This window comes from Panthera leo, chromosome A1 (genome assembly GCF_018350215.1).
Source record: "Panthera leo isolate Ple1 chromosome A1, P.leo_Ple1_pat1.1, whole genome shotgun sequence".
Taxonomy (NCBI): Eukaryota; Metazoa; Chordata; class Mammalia; order Carnivora; family Felidae; genus Panthera; species Panthera leo.
The window spans coordinates 173,456,982-173,482,151 of record NC_056679.1 but is presented as its reverse complement, the minus strand read 5'-3'; the positions used below and the strand labels follow the sequence as shown (position 1 = coordinate 173,482,151).

The 25,170-nt window shown below is 52.9% G+C and overlaps 2 protein-coding genes across 3 annotated transcripts; both read left to right on the top strand.

Annotated features, from left to right (window-relative positions):
* Positions 1–8,832: 8,832 nt before the first annotated feature.
* Positions 8,833–12,256, top strand: EIF4E1B (eukaryotic translation initiation factor 4E family member 1B). Its single transcript, XM_042956180.1, has 7 exons — positions 8,833–8,850; positions 9,189–9,388; positions 9,705–9,800; positions 10,567–10,630; positions 11,411–11,524; positions 11,666–11,805; positions 12,142–12,256. Exons 1-7 carry the CDS (start codon positions 8,833–8,835, stop codon positions 12,254–12,256), a joined length of 747 nt encoding a protein of 248 aa, XP_042812114.1.
* A 1,671-nt stretch (positions 12,257–13,927) lies between these two features.
* On the top strand, positions 13,928–24,908 carry TSPAN17 (tetraspanin 17). 2 transcript variants are annotated; one of them, XM_042945846.1, is made up of 9 exons: positions 13,928–14,231; positions 17,681–17,731; positions 17,821–17,967; positions 19,064–19,234; positions 21,019–21,144; positions 21,779–21,826; positions 22,468–22,584; positions 22,668–22,729; positions 23,276–24,908. In XM_042945846.1, exons 1-9 carry the CDS (start codon positions 14,145–14,147, stop codon positions 23,310–23,312), a joined length of 846 nt encoding a protein of 281 aa, XP_042801780.1. In that variant the 5' UTR covers positions 13,928–14,144; the 3' UTR covers positions 23,313–24,908. The 2 variants fall into 2 exon arrangements, with proteins under 2 accessions (XP_042801780.1, XP_042801789.1); XM_042945855.1 differs by lacking the exon at positions 22,468–22,584.
* Positions 24,909–25,170: the final 262 nt, after the last annotated feature.

The window sequence follows — 25,170 nt, the reverse complement described above, 5'->3', positions numbered from 1 at the left end:
TGAACTAGAGGAGGTGTTTGGCAGACAGTAGGATGTCTGAGCTTGGAGCTCAGGAAGTCACCCAGGGCTGGCTCCACATATAGATCTGGGCCATGGTGTACTAGGAAATCTTTAACACATGGCTTTCTAAGCAGAGAAGTACCTTGGTTTGTAGAGGTTGCCCACATCCATGGGGTAAATCCCGCCCCCCCCCCCCACCATGATTGATTTCACTGTCACAGAGCAGAGAATTGGGAAGAGATGGGCCATAGTATGGCCTTTTACGGTATTTTCACCATACAGACAAAATAGGTAAAAATAATCTTAAGAAAATAGAAAATAGTAAATGGAAAAGAGAAAATGGAAAATAGTAAAATAATTAGAAAGTTCTGTTTTGAGTGTCCATTATGTTTTATTATCATTTTTAATGTTTATCTATTTTTGAGAGAGACAGAGACAGAATGCGAGTGGGTTGGGGCAGAGAGAGAGGGAGGCACAGAATCTGAAGCAGGCCCCAGGCTCCGAGATGTCAGCACAGAGTCTGACGCGGCGCTTGGCCTCACAAGCTGTGGGATCGTGACCTGAGCTGAAGTCGGATGCTCAACCGACTGAGCCACCCAGGCATCCCGAGTGTTTATTATGTTTTAAACATAATTTTTATATAACCATAAGTTTATAGAATTTAATTTTCAAATGATGACTTTACACCTGGCTCAGAAATTCCTGAAGATTTAATAACTGCTCTCATAAGCTGGTCTAAGCCAGCCTAGCACACCGCTGGATTTGGCACAGAGGTGGTGGCTGGAGCCATGGGGAGGGTGCAGTTGCACAGGAGAACCTGGAGAGTGAAAAGGAGAGAGTCCAGAACAGAATCCTGAGGCACTGCAAACTTCCTGTGTGGCCAGGGGCAGGGGACCTGGCTAACAGACTGAGATGGAGCAGCACGGGGAAGAGGAGAAACTGGAAGGAGTGGTAGTAGGGATACCAAGAGGATTAGAGGAGAGCTGGTTAAATGCTACCGAGGGGCCAAAGCGATGAGTAGCAACGAGTCCTCGGATTCACAGCAAGTGGCTATCAGGGACTTTAACAGCAGCACAGGGGCTACGGGAGCCCAGGAAGGAAGGGGCACCTACAGAAAGCCTCCAGGAGAAAGTGACATTCTGGCTGGGTTTTGAAAGATGAGAAGGACCCTACAAGTAAGTGATGGTGAGCATTCTTGGCAGAGGATCCAGCAGGTGGAAAAGTCCAGATTCATCAGGAACTAGACTCCTTTCTTCCTGCTCCACCATTCTTAGTACATGGATTCTACCTTCAAGGTCATCTCATGGTCCAAGATGGCTGCCGCAGCTCCAGCCATCATATCTATGCAGAAAGCAGGAGGAGGGGAAGTAGGGTAAAAGAACACCTGCCAGTTGTCTCTCTCACGAGGAATTTTTGGAAGCTAACAACTTCTGCATGTCTCTTGGCTATGCCTAGCTGTAGGGAGGCTGGAAAATTGTGGTCATCTAGCCAGGCATACGACTTCCCAGAGCCAAAGTATGACAAGGGGACAATGGTCACTGAGTGGGCCACTAGCATCTTTGTCACTATTTCTCTTTGCCCCCAACTGTTTTTATTTGGAAAAACTTCAAACCTAGAGAAAAGTTGCAAGCATAGTACAGTGAATAAAATCTTCAGAAAAATTGCAATGTTAATAAAATCAATACCCAAATATTCTTCATCTAGATTCACCAGGTGTTAACATCTGCTACTTTTTTTTTTTTTTTTTTTTTTTTTTTTGGTCTCCTTCTACGTGTACTATCTCCAGAAGACGGAGCATACTTACTGGGCTGCCACTTTCCAGCACAACGGATACTTCACCCTGTATCACACTGCAGCCCACATGCTCCCCCTTCCCCCTTTAGGGCAGGCCCCTGGGCCTCTTTCTGGCCAGGCCCTAAACATGTGAGTTCTCAGGGACCCCCCCCCCCCTCCTTGTTTCCATTCTCTCTCCCCCAGGAAAATGGGTCTCTCCATTCCTCCCTTCCCTCTCCTCTTCCTGAGAATATGCTAAGGAGAATGGTTTTTGAAGCTTGGGGGAGGGCAGGGCTGGGAGAAAATCCTCACTGGAACAGCTGGAGCAGCTGGAGCAGAAAGCATCCTCTTAAGAGGATCATGAGGCTCCTGGTGATCCCAGCCCTTCCTGGGTTTTGCGAAAATCCAGATGGGCCTTTACAACACTGTGTGTGGTGCCTGACGGTGCGATTAAACATTCATCAACATTCCGGCTGTCCAGAGGCCTCAGGGTGGGGTGTGGGGGGAGAGGCAGGCCGGTGGGGGCTGGAAACAGAGAGAGGAATGTGATATTTATTGAACACCTACTGTGTCCCAGGCACGACAGCCATTATATCATCAATCCCTAAAATCAGTCCTTTAGAACAGGCATTTTCAATCCCATTTTCCAGATGTTGGAACCAACACCCAAAGAGGAGAAGTCCTATGACTGGCCACTGGCATCTATTGTTTTCAATCAGCTTTTCCTGAGTGCCCGCCATGTGCCAGGTACTGTTCTGGGTACCAGAGATTCAGCAGAAAACAAGACCAATGAAGTCCTTGCTTTTCTAAAACTTAACATTCTGGTAGGAAGCGACAGACACCAAAAGAACTAGTGGCCAAATAAGATGCTTTCGTTTGTGTTGCTCTTGTCCAAATCAGGGATGTCCACCTTGCTACATCTAATGGTCAATCCTGCCTCCTCACTCTGACCTCCGAGGCCTTGCTAAGAGCCAGGCCCTACTTTAGGTACTAGAGAACACAGCTGTGAAGGAAAGAGGCCTGGGTTCTTATGTTCTAGTAGAAGGAGGCAGATAAGTAAAATAAGTAAGTGAACTATATGGTATGTCGGGAGGTGCTGTGCTGGGACAGGAAGCGAAGAGTAAGGAAGGGCATGGAAAGTGCTGGCGTGGAGCTAAGGGCTTGGACGGTTACATACAGCGGGCAGGGAAGGCCTTACCTGAGTTAGGAATTGAGGGCAGGACCGGTGTAAGGTCCCAAGGCAGGAGTGGGCCCTGAACAAAGACCATCCGGGAGGTGGCGCGGCTGGAGCACAGGGAGTAGGAGAGGAGGCAGGGCGATTCTGGGGCCGTGCAAACCCTCTCCTGGGAGCAGAGGAGCCCTGTGATCTTTTTCCTTTTTTTTTGAGAGAGAGAGAGAGAGAGCACACAAGCAGGGAAGAGGGGCAGAGAGAGGGAGGGAGAGAGAGAGAGAGAATCATAAGCAAGCTCTGCATTCAGCGCAAGCCCAACGCAGAACTCGATCCTACAACCCTGGGATCATGGCCTGAGCCAAAATCAAGAGTCAGTCGCTTAACTGACCGAGCCATGAGCCACCTAGGCACCCCTTTCATTTTTAACGGCTGCTGTGTAGGGAGCAGATTGCTCCTAGGCAAAGGTGGGTGGGGGCCAGTTCAGATGCCATCACCATAATACAGGGAAGATGACAGCCACTTGGGCTGGGGTGACGGGAGGTGGATGGAAGTGGCTGGATCCTGGATATGTTTTAAAGTAGAGCTGGGGCGCCAGGGTGGCTCAGTCGGGTGAGTGACCACCTTCTGCTCAGGTCATGATCTCCCGGTTGGTGACGGTTCGTGAGTTTGAGCCCTGGATCAGGCTTGCTGCTTTCTGTGGGGAGCCTACTTTGGATCTTCTGTCCCCCTCCCTTTCTGCCCTTACTCTGCTCGTTCTCTCTCTCTTTCTCAAAAATAAATAAAAACATTAAAAAAGTAGAGCTGGACATAATGATGTGCTGATGAGCTAGAAAGAGAGGAGTCCAGGATCATTCCAGAATTTTTGGATGAGCAATTGGGAGGATGGAGAAGATGATAGGAGGAGCAGGTCTGGGGACAGGAGACAGAAGAAAGTCAGGAATTGCACTTTGGTTTAATTTTTTTTTTAATGTTTATTTATTTGAGAGAGAGAGAGAGAGAGACAGAGCATGAGCAGGGGAGGGGCAGAGAGAGAGGGAGACACAGAATCCGAAGCAGGCTCCAGGCTCTGAGCTGTCAGCACAGAGCCTGACACACGGCTCACGCCTACAAACCACAAGATCGTGACCTGAGCCAAAGTCAGACGCTTAACCGACTGAGCCACCCAGGCGCCCCAGGAATTGCACTTTAGATACAATAAGCCTGAGACAGATGCACATTAGATACGTGGGTGGAGCTGTGAACAGGCTGTTGGATGTGTTCTTCTGGATTTCATGTAGGACCAGGGGTATATTGTATATGTGACGTTTGATGCCCATGACTGGAGGAGATCACGAAATGGCAAGTGCTGACAGAGCAGTGATGAAGTCCAAGGGCTTAGTCCCAGGGCATTGTGAAGCAGGAGGACCCATCAATTTCATTCACATCTGTGTTCCCCAGGGCCCAAAACAGTGCCTGACACAAAGTAACTGCTAAGTCGGTATTTGTTGACGGGATAGCTGACAGAATGAATGAGTGATGCTAAGGGCTAAAAAGGAAATAAAACAGTGATGAGTTAAAGACTGTATGGGGGAGAATGGTCTACTTTATTTTTTATTGAAGTCTAGTTGACACAAAATGTTAATTAGTTTCAGGTGTACAACATAGTGACTTAACAACTCCGTAAATTATGCTATGGAGAGTGGTCTACTTTAGATAAGGTGGTCAGGGAGGACCTCTCTAAGAAGGTGACATTTGAGGGGAGCCTGGATGGTTCAGTCAAGCATCCGATTCTTGATTTTGGCTCAGGTCAGGATCTCATAGTTTGTGAATTCAAACCCCATATCGGGCTCTGTGCTGACAGGGCATGGAGCCTGCTTGGTATTCTGTCTCCCTCTCTCTCTTCCCCTCCCCTGCTTGCTCTCTATATCTCTCTCAAAATAAATAAAAATAAGCTTAAAAAAAAAAAGATGACATTTGAGCGAAGCCCTGAAGGACAAAGAGAAGTCAGTCACACAAAAATTGGAAGAGGCATGGCAAGTGCAAAGGCCCTGAGGCAGGAGCAAATCTGGCCTGTTGGAGGATCAGTGTGCTTGAGGTACTGTGAGGCTGGATCATGCAGAAACTAGCAGGCCCAGAACCTGGACTTTGGATCACACCCTGGGTGTCCTGGAGGGTTTTAAACAGAGGATTTAAGTGATCAGATTAATATTTAAAATGAGCCCTCTGAGGCAAGTGGAGAATGTTCTATAGGGAGGTGGAAAGTAGGAGCAAGGAGAATGTTAGGAGAGATTTGGGCAGTGGCCGAGGCCAGAGACGGCAGGGCTTGCCTGGAGCTGGGACAGTGGGAAGTAAGAGGAATGGGCAAATTCAAGACATTTTAGGAACGGTATGGTAGGATTGGGGTTCAAGAGCCCCAGCTTGTTCAACCCATAGGACCCCATGGGACCAGGGGGGTTGCTTCTGGGGTCTTTCCTTAGTCACCTAACTCCAGACTCCATGGGCTGCCCCATGCTGGAAAATGTGGAAGATGGTGGGAAGGGGTACTGTGGCTGGCAGGACCGTTCCATGTCAGGCTCTAGGCCAGGACTCTAAGGCAGCTAAGACCATGTCTGGCACTTGAAGAGGGTCCTTTCTCCCCTTTTCTCCATCAGATCTAGATTCATGATCTTTCCCCAAGCCTGGCCCTCCTCCAGTGCATTCTCTGTCCAAAATTCTTTGATACTCTTCCAATTGGGAGGTGGGATTATGTCCCTGTCTTTGAATGTGGGCCCTGGGACACTAATAGAATACAGCAGACATGATGTGCCAGGCTTTGGGCCCAGGCCTTAAGGAACTGGCAGCCTCTGCTTCCCATCTCTTGGGATGCCGCTTCTGGGAACCTAGCCACCATGCTGTGAGGAGGCCAAGTGGCCACATGGAGAGGTACATAGAGCTGTCCCAGCCAACACTCCCAGCTGAGGTTCCAGCTGACAGCCAGCCTCAGCTGCCCCACTGAGTGAGCAGATGACTCCAGCCCCAGCCTGTAAGCCACTCCAACTGACAGCACTTTGGAGCAGAGGTGAGCTGTCCCTATTGAGCATGGCCTGAATTGTAGATCTGTGAGCAAAATAGATGATTATTGCTGTTTTAAGCCATTAATTTGGGGGTGGTTTATTACGTAGCAGCAGGTAGTTGGGACACTGTGCCTCACCTCTCCAGAGCCTATCCATCACCAAACACCCCAGTCTTCCTCTAAACACCTCTGAAATCCATCATGTTCTATCTTCCCTGTCACCAGATTTGTCACCTGGACAATTACATTAACAACCTAATAGATCTTCTTCCACTCCCTCTTGCTACCACAGGGTCTGTTTCCTACACAGCAGCCCAAAGAACTTGCTGGAAAGTCCATCTATAGCCACCCGAAGCACTCAGTGGCCCTTCACTTTCCTAAGATCAAGACCTACTATCCCTTTCTCCTTTAGGCATCAGCCACACTGGTCTTCCTTTTTTTCCTCCAGTGTCCCATGTTCCCTTTGCCCCAGGGCCTTTGCACATGCTGCTCCCTGACATGCCCTTCTCCACCCACCTAGTTAACTCTTGCTCATACCTTAGGTATCAGCTCAAACATCACCTCATCCATGAACTGCCTCTAAGCTAGTGGTTCTCAAAATGGGATTCCTGACCAGCATCCTCAAGGAACTTCTTAGAAATGCCAATTCTTGGGACACCTGGGTGGCTCAGTCGGTTAAGCGTCCGACTTCAGCTCAGGTCATGATCTTGCGGTTCGTGAGTTTGAGCCCCGCGTCGGGCTCTATGCTGACAGCTCCTAGCCTGGAGCCTGCTCTTCTGATTCTGTGTCTCCCTCTCTGCCCCTCCCCCACTCACACTCTGTCTCTCTCCTTCAAAAATAAATAAACGTTAAAAAAATTTTTTTAGGGGCGCCTGGGTGGCTCAGTCAGTTGAGCGTCTGACTTTGGCTCAGGTCATGATCTCACAGCTCGTGAGTTCGAGCCCCATGTCGGGCTCTGTGCTGACAGCTCAGAGCCTGGAGCCTGCTTCTGCTTCTGTGTCTCCCTCTCTCTCTGCCCCTAACCCACTCACATTCTGTCTCTGTCTCTCTCAAAAATAAATAAACATTAAAAAAAATTTTTTTTAAATAAAAAATAAAAAAAAAATTTTTTAAAATAAAGAAATGCCAATTCTTAGGGGCACCTGGGTGAGTCATTCAGTTAAGTGTCTGACTTCGGCTCAGGTCATGATCTCATGGTTCGTGAGCTGGAGGCCCGTGTTGGGCTCTGTGCTGACAAGTCAGAGCCTGGAGCCTGCTTCAGATTCTGTGTCTCCCTCTCTCTCTGCCCTTCCCCCGCTTGCACTGTGTCTCTCTCAAAAATAAGTAAACGTTAAAAAAAAGAGAGAGAAATGCCAATTCTCAGGTCCAAGCCCAGGGCTAAGGAATCAAATTCTGGGGGTAGGGCCCAGCAGCTTGTTTGACAAACCCTGCAGGTGATTCTGATCTGTGCACTTGAGAACCGCCACTCTCTCTCTCTTTTTTTTTTTTTTTTTGAGAACTGCCATTCTAAATCCCCCAGTTCAGGTTGTGGACTTTATCTTTCCCCATCTGCAAATTCCTTTCCTTCAGAGGTCTGCGTTAGTGATTACACAGGTCTTTGTGAGAGGACCTGATGTCTGGCTCCCCTGATAGAGCAGAGCACAGGGGTCACTCATTATTTGCTCCTCACTCCTTCTAGCACCTACCCCCATGCCTGGCAGGTAGGAGAGCTTAGGAGATGGGGGTTGGGCGGATATTGACTCCAGGTGGTCATGGACTTCCCTGGGTGTGGGATAGGGGAAGAGACTGGTCACTTTATAGATCTCAGACCCTAAAAGTGGCCAAGGGGAGGGTGAGAAGCCTTAAGAAATTTGGGGAGGTCTCAGCCCTTGCAGAAAAGTGTGCTACTGAGAAGGCAGGGAAAGGGTAGCCAGAGCTTTTCCTCCCTCTTCCCCTCCCCACCCCTCCCTCCTGCACCCTAAGGTAGCCCTCAGCTGATTTGTATTGACCACTGCAGCAGGCCCTGTTTTAGGGGCTTTATGTATTTTATATCATTTAATACAGTAAGCTTCTGAATTATATATCATTAACATTCCTATTTTACAGACAGGGAAACTGAAAACTCTGAGGTTTAGGTACTTGGCTGAAGTCAGGCAGGGAGGATTTGAACCTAGGCTATGTGACTGTTGCACTGCCCCTCCCCCTTCCCTATCAATGCTGAGAACACTCAGAAGAGCAGGAGTGCAGTGGGCCAGTGGGGGGGGGGGGTTGCATATCGGATTGTGGATCCGTGAGGTGGAGGCTCCAGTGTCATGAGACTTTCCCAAATTTTCAAGAGTAACCAAAAATGTAGATTTTTAATATACAGTCTCCCTGTTTCTAAATGATTATGTATTTAAAAACATTTTTAAAATATTTTTTAGAGAGAGAAAGACAGAGCGTGAGTGGGGGAGGGGCAGAGAGAGAGGGAGACATAGAATCTGAAGCAGGCTCCAGGCTCTCAGCGCAGAGCCCCATGCGGGGCTCAAACTCACGAACCAGGAGATCACAACCTGAGCTGAAGTCGGATGCTTAACCTGACTGAGCCACCCAGGCGCCCCAAAATCATTATGTATTTAAAAAAACTCAGATGTTCCCAGAGACCAGATAAATGTGGGTGTCAGATGACATTGGTAGCCAAATGAATGGCAACAGAGACAAACAGATACCCCAATGTGTGTATAAGGTCTGACCTGGCTATGAACACTGTCAGAGCTGCTGTTTCTGCCATTTCTGGAATGGTCCACTTTAAACTCTAGGCCCGTCCTCTGTGAGACGTGATTGCACTAGGGGCAGACCCCTAATATTGACCTTTAGCTTCATGTGTCCCAGCCCTCGCATGGCCAGCACCCTATGGGTGAGGGCTGGGTTTGTCTGGTCACACTGTCCCCCTCCCACTCTGCATGCGGAAGGTGCTCACTAAATGCTTGCTGATGGAAGGCATAGCACAAGCCCTTTCCCCTCTGAGCTCCCCCAACACCACGCTGACTCCTCCCCATCCCATGCTCTGGGGGGTGGGGTGGCACAAGTGAGTTAAAAGCCCGCAGCTGGGGGCCAACTGGGACGAAGCCCAAGCAGTTGCATGGCTACTGCTAGCCCTGTGAGTCCACCTTCCTGCCCCTCGTGTAGCAAGGGACGGGGCTGGGGTGGCTGGGCTGGAGCTTGCTGCTCACCCTGATTTCTTTCTTTGGTCAGGTTGGAGAGGCTGAGGGTGGAATCCAAAACTGGGAGGAGAAGGAGGAGAAAGAGGAAGAGAAAGAGGGGGCAGCAGTGGCTGTCCTGATGGCTGAGGGGGCTCTGAATCCCCCTGGGGATCAGCTGTCCCAGAGGAGGAAGGAAGCCCAGGAAGGGGGCCCCCAGGGGATCAAGTTGGAGTTACACCCGCTGCTGAACAGGTAAGGCAGGCTTTGTGGCCTTGCACCCGGCCTTGCTCTCTTGCCCCCACTCCCTCATCCAAGAAAGGTCAGAGCTAGCCTAAGACTTGGGCCCCGTTGGTTCTTCTGGCCTTAACCCAGTAGAGATTCTGGCTTCAATTCCCCCATCCTGTCCTAGCCTTTCAGGATCACTGACTCCAGTCACCTTGCGGAGGCCGTACTTAAATCCCATCTCCTTATTTATACTTGAAGGGGTGGGACTTCCCTGCCAGCACTTGCTGCAGGTTCTGGGCCTGGGAGGGGCTCGCTGCTTCCTCCTGGCCTCTCCTATCCCCAGGTGGGCTCTATGGTTCTTCAAGAATGACCGCAGCCGAGCCTGGCAGGACAACCTGCATTTGGTCACCAAGTTTGACACCGTGGAGGACTTTTGGGCGTGAGTGTCTGTTGCTTGTAGAGGAGGCCAGAGCCAGGGGGGTCCTTCCTAGACCCTACCCCTCCAGGGAGCTGTTTCCTACACCACTTTCCAGCCCTCCCTGCGACCTCTCAGCATTTGCTGAGGGTTGAGGCTTGGTGGGTTCTGCTTGGGGGTGGGGGTCACTGGGACTAGGATCTAGGCCCCCCTGAAAACTTCTTGGGGCTTAGGGAAGAGAGTCTCAGGGGAGGAGCTGAGACGCCAGAACAGCATGGAAGCTTTTTTGTTTGTGTGTGTTGCGTCCATGAAATACAGCCAGATCAACACCAAACCATCCTGCACACCTGGAAGAGAGTCTGAGAGGCGGGAGGAGCCAGGAGTTGACCCTGACTCTGCCACTCCTTGGCTTTGTGACTCTGGACAAGTTCTTTCCCCTCTCTGAGCTGGTCTCAGCCACAAAGTGAGGATTAGGCTGCTTGATAGTGTCCATGGGTGAATCCCAAAACACCCCCTGCCCCGGCACTGGGGCTCTAAAAGCCTCCTGAGGGGTTTGGATGGTCAGGGAAGGCTCCAGGGAGAAGGTGGGATTTGACGGTTTGGGTAAGTAGAGATAGAAGAGGGCAAGGGGTTGGTGAGAAGGGTGAGTGAGCAAAGGCTTGGAGGCCTGAAGGTGGGTGGAAAACAGTGGGGTCTGGTAAGAAGTTGGGGCGGTGAGGCAGGTTGGAACCAGGCCTTAAAAAGTCTGGACTTTCAGCCTGGATTGGGGCGGGTGGGGGGCTCTCTCCAGGATGTACAGTCACATCCAGCTGGCCAGTAAGCTCTCTTCTGGCTGTGACTACGCCCTGTTCAAGGTAAGCTCTGCCCACCCGCTCCCTCAGGCCACAGGAGGGCTGATTCTCCTCAGCTCAGCTTCTGCATTCCTCCCTCATGGAGAGTTTGGGGGTGGGGTGCCACAGACAGCCTTCCTCAGAGCCAAGGTGGGACTTCCAATCTGAGGAAATGCTATATACAGAAGCTTGGGTAGAGTGTCAGACTAGAGCTGTACTTATAGGACATTTATGAGTCTGGAAGGGGAGAGGGGAGAAGGGGGACCAGGAAGGGGCCCAGGTTTCTGGCCTGGCTCCTGAACTAGGCATATGCATCAGAATTTCCCGAGGACACTCCTCATCAGTGTCCAGGCCCATCCCTGGAGGTGCTGACCTAGCAGGTATGTACTGTGGGGCCCTGGCATCAGTGTTTAAAGACTTCCCCAGGGGGTCTGTGCCCAGCCTGGGATGTCTGGTCTTCCACACACTAGGGTAGCCCCAGAGGCTTTCTTAATCAACCCTCCCCCTTTTGAACTCCTGCGTCAAGGAGCTCAGTTCAGTAAAAGAGACAAACATACACACATATATGACAAGGCTACAAAAGATGACCAGTGTTGAGGATCAGGGGATTGTGGGAGCTCATAGGAGGGTCTGGGGGGTCGAGTGGCTGATGGTGGAAGCTGCCCATACAGAGGGAATGGAAGCAAGAGGGAACTTGGCCTACTGTGGCTTATTTAGGGGTCAGAGCAGCGCCTGGGAAGATGGTTGGGTCCCCACTTCCCTTTGAAGAAAGGGAGGCAGTTGATTTGTCATTCCATCTCTTAGGATGGCATTGAGCCCATGTGGGAAGATAGCAGGAATAAGAGGGGTGGCCGCTGGCTGGTCAGTCTTGCCAAGCAGCAGCGTCACAGTGAGCTGGACCGCCTGTGGCTGGAGACCGTGAGTGGAGGTTGGGAGGGGAGGGAAGGCGGCGGAGGTCCCCAAGAGAAGAGGCTGGCTGGTGTGGTGGCACCATCAAGGACAGTGGGGCAGTCCCTGTAACTGAGGTGGAGGTCTCACCATCCTTCCTTTTGGCCCCAGCTGCTGTGTCTGATCGGGGAGAGCTTTGAGGAGCACAGCCGGGAGGTGTGTGGGGCTGTCATCAACATCCGAACCAAGGGAGACAAGATTGCTGTGTGGACCAGGGAGGCAGAGAACCAGGCGGGCGTGCTGCACATTGGGTGAGTGATATCTCTGGCACAGGGTCTCTTCCAGGGGAGAAGTTGAGGGTGGTGTGGCTTGGCCTGTGAGGGAGACCTCTGGAACTCTCCATGTCAGCTCCTCTTTTTTCCTTACCCATGTATATGAGGGTTTGGAATCCAGATTTCAAGCTGTTTCCAGCAGGACTCTTTTCTTTTGCGTAAAGAGTCATATTTTGGGTTTCCACATGGGTAAGACGTCACAAGAATGATGGTGGCTGGAACTAGGGTAGGACGTATGGGCAAAGGACCCAGGGTCCCAGGTGATCTCCAGGACTTGCTGCTGACTATTTAATTTCTTCTCCTACTCCTCCCCAGGCGTGTGTACAAAGAGCGCCTGGGCCTCTCCACGAAGATCGTCATTGGGTACCAGGCCCATGCAGACACTGCCACCAAGAGCAACTCCCTAGCCAAGAATAAGTTTGTGGTGTGATTCAGCTGCTCCTGAGACTCTCACTCTGTGTGTGTGTGTGTGTGTGTGTGTGTGTGTGTGTGTGTTTGTCTGTCTGTCTGTCTGTAAGTAAGGGGATGCTGGGCTACAGTGCTGATGCTGGGTAGGACTAGGGGTAGAGAACCGGGTTCTCACTTGTCCTGGAGTGAATATGAACATTGCTTAACATGAGTTGGGGCTTAGGCATAGATCTGTGGTCAGGGAGCCATCCTGAGGATGCAGAACAGGTGGAGGAAAGCCTTGAGTTTCCTTGTTTCACCTGGGGGGTGGGCTGGGGGTGAGTCACTGGGGAAAGGAGAGCTCAGATGAAGGTGGAAAGATGGCAAGAGAACCCTACAATCCAGCACTTACTCTCTCTGCACCCCTGAGAAAGAGGCTGGGTGACCTGAGGGCCAGACTCTTCTGATTTGGGGGAGCAGGCCCAAGACCACTGACACTCTGAGAGCAGGAGCTCAAGGACAGGAGGGGGATGGGCTTTCCTCTTTGTAATCACTCTACTTTAAACCTTTATGAATTGCCTTTCATCAGATTTATAGCCTTGGAGCCTCCCCAGTATCCTGTACCTTCCCTCAAGCAGCCGTGGGTGGGGCCTCGGAAGTGGGGTTGTAGATCAAAAGGGTTGGAGGCTTACAGGCAGAACCCCACTATCTCACAGACATGTGGTGAGCTAAGGACTGAGAGAGTCCTGTGTGTCTACTTGCCCTTTCCTCAGCTGTGGCCAGGGCTGTCTGGGCCTTGCCTGCCTCAGAGTCAGGCTGAATGGAGGCGGGTAGATAGATGAGACAGACAGTGGTGGTTAGGTTTGAGATGGATTAACTGGAAGGTGATGAAGTTTAAGCCCCTTTCTGTTCCTGCTCCAAATAAACACTCACTTCTGAATTATTAGAATTATTAGAATTATTTTTGAGGGTTCTAAAATTGAGTAAGATTTGGGCCCCCCAAAACCTTAATCTCCTGTCCTGCCTTGAGGGGCTCGCGTGAGACCCCCCCCCCCAAGGGCCCAATCAGGGATCCATCTAGTATGGGGAGAGGGGTAAGATGGGAAGAGTGGGCGAGGTTTCAATGTCAAAGGGTCATTGAGCCAGGGGGTCGAGTATATGCCCCTGGCAAAACTGAAGTGTCGGGGAGCAGAGGCCGCGGCCCTCACAAGACCTAGATGTCATCAGGCCTGAGTTTGAGCCAGTGTAGGTAGAGTTAATTTCCGTTGAGTGAAAAGTGCGTCTGCTTCGATTACACTGTAATAAAATGTCCTGTGTTTTAAAAACACGATCCATATCGCCATCCCCATCTGCTCATTAGAGCATCAGTTACTCTTCTCCAGGACTGAGTTCCAACAGCAAGGCTGGGGACTGAAGTGGCGCTGGTACTGTGCCTGGTGGGGTAAGAGCAACTGAGGGTGTTTTGTACCTGCGACTTGCGGTGCCATCGTCAAGCTTCTCAGGTCCTTAGGACGCTGTGGGGGGGGAAAGAGAACGCTGCCGGCGCTCGGGGCGGAGTCAGACCTAGAGGCGGGGTTCCGAGTTGGGCAGAGGGGCGGGGCCTGCCTGGGGCGGAACCTGCCTGGGGCGGAGCCCGGAGGTCACAGACTCAGGCCTAGAGGCGGGGCTCCGAGGGCACAGAGTAGGACGGAGGCGGAGTCAGGCCTAGAGGCGGCGGGGCTTTGAGGGGACTGAGAGGGCTGGGAGCTGGGCTGTCGGGGCGCCGGGGGCGGTCCCTGCGGGGCGGGCGGGACCCGACCGGCTCTCTGTGTGGCCGCGGCCATGAAGCCGCAGCCGCCGGGCTAGGCCCCGGGCGGCTCTAGCCCAGGGCGGCCCGTGGAGGGCCGGGCCAGCCCCAGCTCCGGTCCCAGGCCGGCGGGCGACTGCTCACCATGCCGGGCAAGCACCAGCACTTCCAGGAACCCGAGGTCGGCTGCTGCGGGAAATACTTCCTGTTTGGCTTCAACATTGTCTTCTGGGTGAGAGCGGGGTGGGTTTGGGCCCCGTGCTGAATTCAGGTGGCGGGAGAAGGAGGTTCAGCCCCCTACTGCAGGGGCTGGGGGGGAGGGAGGGGGACGGTCCCAAATCCTGAAGGCAGAGAGCGGTCTTTCCCCCCCATCTCCCCCCAGCCCCCATCTCTTTTTCCCACTCCACGCCCACTCCCAGGACCACTCCGGGGAACTACGGAGAGTCCCGGATTGCTGGAGGCGGGTCCCAGGCGCCGCCGGGGTAGGATGTGGGGGTGGAGTCTCCTGGTATCTTCCAGAGTCCAGGTGGAGAAAGGGGAAGGGTCCCAGGGATGCTCTTGGTGCCCCGTCGCCCATTCTCCCATCCAGCCTCATTGCTACTCTGGGGTGTGGGGTGTTCGCTGAACTCCACCCTTGTTTAGCCCACCGAGGGAAGTGTCTCCGCGAAGGGAAGGGCCGGATTCCCTCACCCAGCCTTAAGCTCCTTTGGGGGGGGGGGGGGGTGGGGAGCGGGGAAGGGGTGGTGTGTGGGTCTTGCTCCTCAGTGAGGAGGCTTGCAGGCTGGGGGAGGGCCAATAGCTCTAGTCCTCTGCTGGGGGCAGGAGATCTCCCCTGTTGAGACGTCCTGAGGTGGCCCTGGGGAACAGAATTCAACATTCTACAGCTGACAAAACCGAGGTTTCGCGGGCAGTTGCTGCCCCTGCCAGAGAAGGGAGCTTCAAGTGCCCCTCCCCGGGTGGCATCTGTGCCCCCAGGGCCCTGCCAAGTCATCTTCCCTTCTCCCTCCCCAGTCATCTTCCCTTCTCCCTCCCCCATCCCATCTCCAAGGCTGCTTGCTGCCTCTGCAGTCTGCTCCTGCTGCCTTGTGTCAAAATGCCGGGCCCATTCTGTTTCTTTCAGCAAGACTTTGGCACCGCCCTCCACCCACGTGCTGCCCATGCAGTCGCCCCTGTGTGATGGGCCTTCTGGTTCCAGCAATGCTCAGCTCTCCAGGGTGTGGGCAATGTGCAGAGAGTACTGGTGGGGAAGTCTGGAGGCCTGGGTGTAGCAAGCAGAGCTCTGAGACTGGGCAAGTCACTTCTTTCTGGGCCTCAGCTTCCCTTCCTGGGAGTGGGGGTAATGAAGCCTGCCCCTCAGGGTTGTTAGGCCGATTAAATGAATTCTAACTTGTATTCACACAGCTATTTTATTTATTATCTATATTTTATAGATGAGGGAACAGGCACAGAGATGTTAAGTCATTTAACCTAGAACGACAGGGCCAGTAAGCACAGAGCCAAGAGGGCAGTGGGTAAAGGTGAGGCAGAGCATTGAGCATAGTGAGTCCCACCCCCCTCCCCCCAACCCCCCATGTCAAGGGGGACAGGCAAGAGAAACTCAGGCTCTTTGCAGGCACACCAACTTTTGCAGGGGAGTGGGGGTGGGGAGCCAGAGCAGGAAAGGCTGGCCTGGTGCTTGAATTTTATGTTGAGGGCAATGTAGAGCAGTGAGGGCTTCAGCGCTGGATAATGGGTCTGCTTTGGCTTTTGTACTAGAGGCAGATCTGTCTGGCTGCATGGGGAGAGTGGGTGAGAGGCATGGGGCTTGGAAGTGGGAGATCTAGGAGGAGGGCTGGGGCACAGCTAGGGGCTGGGGAGTGGGAAGTGAGGAAGGCTCCAGGGGAAGTTAGGAGGCTGAATTGACAGGACTGGGACGCTTGGAGGGCCAAGAGGGTTTCAGGTTTGGGTCAAGGTGGCTGGAGGGAGGTGCCTATCATATAGGCTCCAAGATTTTTGTTTGTTTTAAAGGAAAGCAGACCCTGGTTGTTACCCTGCTGAGAACCTTCCCACAATTAATACAGTCCAGACTCCTCCTATGGCCTCCAGCACCCTCTGGAGTCTGGCCCTGCTGCCCTTCAGTTTATCCCTCGCACCACCAAACATGATCTTACCTCTGGGCCTCTGCCAGTCCCTCCACCTGGAATTTCCTTCTCACTACACTTTTTCGCTATTTAGACCTCAGCTAAAATATCCCCATTTTCCCTAACTGAAGCATGCCTCCACAACCCCCAGTCACTCCCCACTGCATCACTGTTTGGTTTTCTTTAAAGGATCTGTTGGTATCTGAAATTACCTTGTTTGCTCACTGTGGATTTCTCCCACTGGAGTGTAAACTCCATGAGGGCAGAGAGCTCATTTGTTCTATTTTCTGATGTATTCCCGGCACACGGAACAGGGCCTGGGACTTGGAGGTGTTTGCAGCAGGCAGTTGGACATAGGAGTCTGGAGCCAGGGAGAGGTTTGGGTGGAGATCTGGGAGATGTCGGCATCTGATGGTGTGGATAATAAGTGTGGAGGAGGAAGAAAGCAGAAGGCTGAAGGTTAAACCTGGTTGGGGGTGGGGGGTGGGTGGGTGGCCATGTGCATAGGGCAGGTGAAGCAGTGAATCCTGGGAGGGAGGCTGAGAAGGAGCAGAGAGGATTGGTGTTGGGTAACCAAGGAGGGGTTCAGAAAGGAGAAAGTAGTAGTCAGTCACCTGTCTAAAGGCCATGGGTGGGTCAAATGGGATGAGGCAGGAGAAGTGATGTTTGGTTTCACATTCCAGATCTAGTATAGAGGTGAGGGGAAGGAAAGCTATTTCCAGAGAAGAATACAGCAGTGGGAGGAGTCTGGGGTCAGAGAGAGGAAGGCGTTAAAGTGGGTGATCATGGTGGAATTGACTGGAATTCGTGGGGGGAAGGGGAGGAGCCTATGAAAGCAGGTGGGTGGGGAAGGTCTGAAGAGGTGGGGTCACGGCCTTGTGCTGGCTGGGGCAGGAGGGACACTCTTCCTGTGGGATTGAACATCCGGGAAGCTGCCCAGTCTCAGGTTGATAGCCTTGACATCCAGGGCTCTTCCCAGTAAGGAACTGAGGCCGGATGGTGGGTTGTGCTTAGAAGGCCCAGGCAGAACTGTGGCCAGAAGTTTTCAAGGGCACAGCCACCCGCCCAGACTAGGGTCCCTCAGCTGGATCCTGCTCACATTGGGATTCCTTGTCATTCAGGGGTCTTTGCTTATGAGCTATGAAAACAGAAAATGGAGTAGGGCAACCATCACAGAGTTGGAGGGCAGTGGAATGGCCAGATTGGGAAGGAGCAGAAAGGAGGCTAGGAGCCCAGAACTCAGACAGGTCTGGTGGGAGGAGAGGCTCAGGACATAGCTGCTGCTGCTGCTGCTGCTGCTTGGCAGGAGTATCCTGGCCATCCTCTGCTCCAGTTCTGAGTTCTGGGAAGGGCTAAGGTGGGTTCCATCCTCCAGGCTGTGTTTTGTGGGGGAGAAACACTGGAATGTATTCTTGGAAAGGTAGAAAGGACCCTGGACCCACCCTTCCTCCTCTCTCTCCTCCTGGCTTCCTGAAGACCCTGAGTACTAGGGGGAGGGGGCTCTGTCCGGGTGGGGAAGGATGCTGCTCCAACCCTCAGCTCTTTGATGCTGCTTCTGCAGGTGCTGGGAGCCCTGTTCCTGGCCATTGGCCTCTGGGCCTGGGGTGAGAAGGTAAGGTGGTGCAGTAGGGCGTGGGGCTGCCATGGGTTGAGGTGGTGGGAGGATTGGGCCGACCACTTGCCTTTGCTCCCCTGGCACAGGGCGTTCTCTCTAACATCTCAGCGCTGACAGATCTGGGAGGCCTCGACCCCGTATGGCTGTTCGTAGTGGTTGGAGGTGTCATGTCAGTACTGGGCTTTGCTGGCTGCATCGGGGCCCTCCGGGAGAACACCTTCCTGCTCAAGTTTGTGAGTACACCCTCACCTAGGCCCACTGGGGACCCCAACCTCCTCCCACATCTATATAGTTAGTACTTAATAATGGGTAGTTTTATTATTACGTTATTATAACAGTAATCGTCAGAATTGTATTACCTATATAGGATTCTTTCTGCTATGACTGAAACCCAGGGGCCTAAGCATGAAAGGGTATTTATGGGCTCACTATGGGAAGCCCAGGGGTGTGCTGGGTGTCAGCACATTTGGATCTAGGGGCCACCGCAATGTCACTTGGCCTGGTCTCTCTGTTTCTCTTCTCTGTCCCTCCAGTTGGCTCCATTCCCCAAGGGGTGGAAGGATGACCACGAATGGGTGGGGGCTAGCTTCATACTGCCCCTCCGGGAACCCCTACTAGAGGCTGAACCTCTCTCTTCCTAACCAGTCATCCAGTCTTTTTTTTTTTTTTTTTTTTTAATTTTTTAAGTTTATTTTGAGAGAGAGAGTGCAGGCATGTGCGCATGTGTGAGTGGAGGTGGGGAGGAGGGGGGGAGGGAGAGAGAAAGAAAGAGAAAGAAGAAAGAGAGAGAAAGAGGGAGGAAGGGAGAGATGGAAGGAAGGAAAGAATCCCAAGCAGGCTCCTTGCTGTCAGCACGGAGCCTGAGGAGCCTGAGATGGGTTTCATCTGACTGAGAGCAGGACCTGAGTAGAAATCAAGAATCAGAAGCAGTCCCTTCTTTGCATCTCTTTGGTCCAGATTGGCTGTCTTTGGACCAATCCCTGTGGCCCTGGGAGAGGTAGCGCTCTGATTGGTGGGCTCCTCTAACAGGCTATGTCCTCTATCTGGGAATGGGGAAGGAGGTGGAGATGGCTCTGCCTGAGCCACAGGAACTAAATTAAAGGCTATGTGGAGGGTGGTTTTTCAACGAAAACAGGATGATTACCAGAGGAAGCAGAATAAGTGGGTTATAAGAGCAGTGCTGTCCTTCACCATCATAAAACAATGTTAATGGGAGAAAAGGTGGGGACTCTCCACTTTCTTGGGTTAGGGTGGGGGTGGAGCTCTGCCCCGTGGCACCCGCAGGCCCTGCACCTCTGATCCCTACAATCTGTATGTCCCCCACCCCAGTTCTCCGTGTTCCTCGGCCTCATCTTCTTCCTGGAACTGGCAACAGGGATTCTGGCCTTCGTATTCAAGGACTGGATTCGAGACCAGCTCAATTTCTTCATCAACAACAATGTTAAGGCCTATCGGGACGACATTGACCTCCAGAACCTCATTGACTTTGCTCAGGAATATGTGAGTCCAGCACCAGCCTGGGCTACCTGCATGAGGCTCCTGCTGGGCAGATGTGTGAAAGAATAAGTCCCCGTGTGTGCTGGGACCATTCCTCCACCCATGCCCCGGGGAAAAGAGCCAGGAGGCCCCTGTCTGAGGGGAAGCTAGTTTACGTGATCCCTGTAGGTCCCCATTATGCCTAGTTCTGCAAGGACCCAGTGTTGGGGAACAGAGGCCAGAGACTCCAAACTGGCAGGTAGTAGGCCAAGGTTTACAATACACTTAAAGGAGAAAATTTGATATAAAAATATAAATTTCCCCTTCTAATAAACTCTGGACCCATAGTCTTGGCTGCGGTTACATTGCTGCTATCCCCTTTGCTGGTATAGGAGCTCTCTGTTTGCCATTGTCTGCCACTCTTTATTTTATTATACCTGTTGGCCCTCTTCTCTCATATATATTGTTTGTTTGGCCTCTGGACATGTTAGAGTTTGAGACTTTCCTCCTCAACCAAAGCTCTGCTCTTAAACTCTATACCTAACCAATGTGAAGAAGCAGTCAGTGAACAGTTCACGAGATCCTAGACACCTCCTGCCTGCACCTCCTCATCCACTCACACCCACTTACACATAGTCTCACCCAATCACATCCACTTCCACAGTTACATGCCTTCAGGGCTGTCAACCCAAGAGACTGTTCCGGGATCCAGAGATGAACCAGAGCTGGTACCTCTTGGAGGACTTTTCAACTCAGGACAGAGCAGACATATAGTGAGGGAGTTAGGATATGATTTATTTGTTCATTCAACACAGAATTGGTACAGGTTTATTGTGTGCCAGACCCTGGGAAGGTTGCTGGGAATTCAGTGGTGAAAAAAGCTGGGACTTGTCCTCATGGGGATGGCAGTCTGGGGCAAGAGACAGATGATAAGCAAAACAGACAAATGTACGTGTGCGCGCGCACGTGTGTATACAAAATTGTGAATAGTGGTAAGAGCTGAAATGAGGAAGGGTGGAGAAGAGGAAGGCCTTGGAGAAGAAGCAGGGTTGTGGAAAGAGGGGCAGATGTTCCCCAAGAGGAACATCAGTGCTGAGCAGAGCGAGAAGAGGCAGGCAGAGGCCAGGCTGTTTGCTGGGACCTGTGCACACAGAGCCGCTGGCCAGGCCTCACTCTCCCTGCTCTGCCCATAGGGGCCTATCTCTGTCTGCATTAAGCTGGTCCCTTGAGGGCTGGTTTCTGTGTTGGGTGGTCTAAGGCATGTGCTCCTGCCTCCCCTGACTCACGAGCTAGTTTCAGTGCGGCCTCACACCCACTATTGCCACGCCTAGGGAGGCAGTGCACGATATTCTGGGTAGAGGTATTGGGGATATAGGTGCTGCCGTGGCATTTATGAAGTGTAAGGGTGTATGACGGTGACAGGGTTACCCTCTTGTCCCTGCAGAGAGGAAGAGAGAAAGTCTTCGCAAAATCTCTGGGGCAAGCGTGGGGAGACCCAGTACAGACATGGGGTTCAGTGGTACCTTCCCCCACAGGGCTTGGCCTGATACCCACTTCTCAGGGCACCCCTTCCCAGTACCCCCCTGCCCCCACCAACCTGGGCAGGAGCATAGTGATGCTCTGATGGTCTGGGCTTAGGTCTGGCCTTTCAGTTGGGAGGGTGAGGAGGGGCCCACCTGCCCAGCTGCCCCTAGACCCCCTCGCAGCACAGCCCTGCCCTGTCTCCCTGTAGCCTGGGCCTGTCTCCAAACTGGATGGGGCTCCTGGGGTGGGCCTGGCTCACCTAGGGCTCTCCTCTCGCCCCTTAGTGGTCTTGCTGCGGAGCCCGAGGGCCTAATGATTGGAACCTCAATATCTATTTCAACTGCACTGACTTGAACCCAAGCCGGGAGCGCTGCGGGGTGCCCTTCTCCTGCTGCGTCCGGGACCCTGCGGTGAGTGGGATGTGGTGAGGAGGGGCAGGGGCATTGCTGTGTGCAGACCAAGTATGGGAAAAATCCACCACAGGGCTTGCTGGGCTCAGCCCTGCTCTGGGGGCCTTGGGTGCCGGGGGTAGGGGTCATTTTACATGGGAGCACCCCTCCTACACTGAGGAGTTTGTGTCCGTGGGCAGCAGTGGGGCCTGCACCCCTTCAGCAAAACCTGTCTCTATGATTGTAGTGAGGCAGCTGCCACACCGCTGGGCCGCCATGCTGGTGTGGTCGGGCGTGGGGCTTCTGACCCCTTGTATGGCTTTCTTCAGAGCAGAAACTTCTCCCGGTGACTTCTCTCCCAGCACAGTTCACCTGGGACACTGAGGGCCAGGATTCTTCCCATTCTTAGAAAACACGAGCAGGCAGGATTCCTAAACAGGAGGCAGCTCAGGCTGGCGTTTGTAGCCATGTGTCCTGGCACCAAGGAAAAGAGGTGTGTGGGCCTCTGTGAGCCTTGTCTAGGAGTGGTGGGCATGGCGGAGTCCATGGTTCCATCTGCTTCCCCTGAGAAGCAAGAACCACTCCAGTGCTGGGTGTCATGGGCCCCCGTGGGATATCCCCTCACCAACTCGCTTATTGGCCTATTTCTCCTCAGGAAGATGTCCTCAACACCCAGTGTGGCTACGATGTCCGGCTCAAGCTGGTGAGAGGGGTGGGGACAGAGTTGGGGGCATTGGGATGGAAAGGACAGCCTCCCATAAGCTCCTCTGTGAGGTCTCAGGAATTCTGTGGGGGAGGGGGTACTGAGTCCTAGGAACCATCCAGGCACCTAGAGCTTGGTACTTCCAAACATGGGGGCAGTGGACCCATGAGCACAGACACAAGTGTGTTTGCTTGTTGCAGCTCTTTGTCGAGCACCCATTGGTGCTCACACCTGGCAGTGCCCTAGATGCTAGGGATTCATGGTCATGAGCTAGGTAGACAGAGCCCCTGTTCTCAAGGAACTCCCACACTAGTAGAGGGAGAAAGAAAGAAAGCTAATGGATAAATACATGTGAACATTAATGTGACAATTTCAACCAAGAGCTTGAATGCAAATAAAGTAAGGGAGGTTGATAGGATTGGGGCCGGGTGGTCAGGGAAGACCTCCTGAAGGAGGGGGCATCTGTTCCGAGATTCTGATGACCAGAAGGAATCTGTCATGCAAAGGCCCTGTGGTAGAGTTCCATCCAGGCAGCAGGTGCAAAGGTGTAAGACCCTGGGGTGGAGACAAGCTTGGCAGTCTAGGCTGAGAGGAGGCCTATGGGGGTGGGTGGGCCAAGCCCCTTGCCTGTGTGTCCCCAGGAGCTGGAGCAGCAGGGCTCCATCCACACCAAAGGCTGTGTGGGCCAGTTTGAGAAGTGGCTGCAGGACAACCTGATCGTTGTGGCTGGGGTCTTTGTGGGCATCGCCCTCCTCCAGGTACTGACTCAGCACAGCATGCCCCCCCCCCACACCCTTGCCCTGCCGGCAGACTTTCCCTCACTTGCCTCTTTGTCCTACAGATCTTTGGTATCTGCCTGGCCCAGAACCTTGTGAGTGACATCAAGGCAGTGAAGGCCAACTGGTGAGGCTGCCACACTGGCCATGGCCACCTGCCTGGCCTACCCAGGGACCCGCCCCACACCCCTTCCCCTGCCACTATACCCATGATGGGCAAGGCTATGGTATTTCTGCTCCATAGGGAGCTTGAGTGTGTGTGCACTGTGCACCTGTAGAGAAAGCTGTGTGCCTCTGCCTGGGCTGCCTGTCCTGGAGCTGTGTGCATGGAGGGCAGGTGTGTGTGTGAGTGTGCACAGGGAGCCACCATTGCGGCTGTTGTTGGGTGGTGGGCTCTCCAGGGGACTAGGAATGGCCCAGCTAAGAGGGTCCAGGCCTGGTGGGGTGAGGTGGGGTGGGAGGGGCCCCCCGCCCAGGCTGAGACACACGTCTGTGTGCGTGGCTACTAGGGCAGGCTTGGGGCCTGCTGTTGCTGGGGACACAGCCTCATGCAGCCTCAGAGCTGTCTTCTCTACTAGCTGTGACCTTGACCCTGCCAGAAGCCCCCTTTGGCCTCAATGTCTCAGACTTTAAGATGGGTCCAAGAATTTTTTCTCCCTCGCTTGCCTCTCAGGATCAAACATGATGATGGCTACAAACTACTCAAATAAACAAAACCTTGAAAACCACTGGCTTACGCCCACCATCTCGGAGGTTCTGTCAGCGGCAGGGCCTCAGCAGTACTCTCCACCTGGGGCCCTGGCCCGGATGCACCCTGCCAGCGTGTTTTCTTGGCCTAGGCAGTGTATACAATTGAGCCAACCTTTAAAACTTGGTGTATTTCACATAAAAGTCCAGCTCCCCAGCATCTTGTGAAGAATGGCCATCTGGCCACAACGGATCTTCAGTGGCATCATCTCCTGGGACATATGCTTCCCGTTCTCTGCCTGGCCTGTTCTGCTCACCTAAGTGCCCTGCCTGACCCTGTAGGCTGGGAGTTGGCCTCCCGCACCTCTGCAGGGTTTTCCCCTGCAAATGCTGCGAGGCTGCTGTGGGCCAAGCCTGGATTGAAGCATGGGAGTGAGAAGAATGGGGAGGCTGGAGCCTGCCCCGAAGAGGCCACAGCCTGGGAGGGGTCTGATCCTCCTGGGGACTAAGATGGGTGCCAGCGTGCCCAGGAGAGGGGCCGAGGGGTGGGATGGAGATCGGGAAGGTTTTGGGAAGGAGTAGCTGGAAGCCTGAGCTTGGCACCCATGGGGATAGGGGGAGCCAGGTTTGGGGGCCATTGATGGTTTTGACTCCTAGGCTCCCTTGGAATCCAGTTCAAAAATCTTCCTGGTGGCCTGCAGAGCTGCTTCATGGCCACCAGAGTGCGCATCAGCACAGCATTACCTGCGTCCAGCTTTCCTAGGGCAACCTCATCCAAGGTACGGCCCTGTGCCTGGTGTGTCCACCCTGCTTACTAGCTCTTTGGGGTTCAGGGAATTTATAGACTTCTAAAGGACTAAAATGGCTCAGATTTGGGAAGTCTGGCTGCTGCTTTCAGATCTGCACAAAGGGGGTATATGGAGTGACTGTCCATCCCCCTGCATTTGTGGATGAAAGGAGAGGTTTGGGCTAGTTCATAGATCTCTAACTTAGATGCCCTCAGGGCCAGGTGGGTTATAAAAATAAATAAAGTGGGCCTTTGCGTTGTGAGGCCTTTGTAGTGCAACTTTGATTTTTCCCACTATTACTGGAGATGGGACACAGAGACCGCTTCGTAATGAGAAATATTTGCATGATTGAGTCGCTAATGGCAACTGGCTTTGAGTTACAATGGGTGTGGTGGGGACTGTGGCAAAGCAGTTTCCCACCTGAAATTCGTGGCTGTCATTCAGCTGTAGCTAATGACTGTAAAGTGGGAATGTGGGTCTAATGTGAGACATCTGGAGAAGCCAAAGAGCCAGAGTTTTATGTGAAATATCTTAATTTTTAACTTGTTGGCAACTAATGAAAAAACGTTTTGAACGCTGCTAGCCAAACAAAAGGTGTGGGGGCCAGCTTTGGGCCCTGTGCCACTGTGGATCCCTCTGGAGCAGTCACCCGTGGGTCTCTGGCCGCTCTGCAATTCAGGCCTTCTGGGAGCTGCTGCAGGTGGGCGGGGTGTGGGTCATGTGCCCAGCACTGTGGCTCCCAGATGCAGGCTGGACTGTGTCCTCAGGCCTCCGAAAGACACAGGTCGGGCGGGTGGTTTATACATGCTACAATAAATGCAGCTCACGATATTGTGCGTGTGTCTTGTGGTCTCTGATTTTAAATGTTTTCATTTTTCCTCAAACCTCGCAACACCTTGTGAGGTGGAGAGTCCTTTCCTGATGAGGAAACTGGCTCAGGGGAACGAGTTGCCCAGAGCACACAGCCGGGAAGAGGCACCCAGGTCTGACCCCTCTTGGTCTTGCACTGCACCAGTCCTGCCCTTCTGCCGAGTCTAGGTGAAACCTGCACACTTGAAATGCCAACTAGTGAGGGGCAGTAAACTATCACTCC

Bases quoted from the DNA above. Each gene is read 5' to 3' on its own strand.
- EIF4E1B (XM_042956180.1), top strand. The intron at 9,801-10,566 runs GTGAGTGTCTGT...GGCTCTCTCCAG, and splicing joins ACCGTGGAGGACTTTTGGGC to GATGTACAGTCACATCCAGC. The intron at 11,525-11,665 runs GTGAGTGGAGGT...TTTTGGCCCCAG, and splicing joins ACCGCCTGTGGCTGGAGACC to CTGCTGTGTCTGATCGGGGA.
- TSPAN17 (XM_042945846.1), top strand. From the start codon at position 14,145: ATGCCGGGCAAGCACCAGCACTTCCAGGAACCCGAGGTCGGCTGCTGC. The intron at 14,232-17,680 runs GTGAGAGCGGGG...CTGCTTCTGCAG, and splicing joins GCTTCAACATTGTCTTCTGG to GTGCTGGGAGCCCTGTTCCT. The intron at 17,732-17,820 runs GTAAGGTGGTGC...CCCCTGGCACAG, and splicing joins TCTGGGCCTGGGGTGAGAAG to GGCGTTCTCTCTAACATCTC.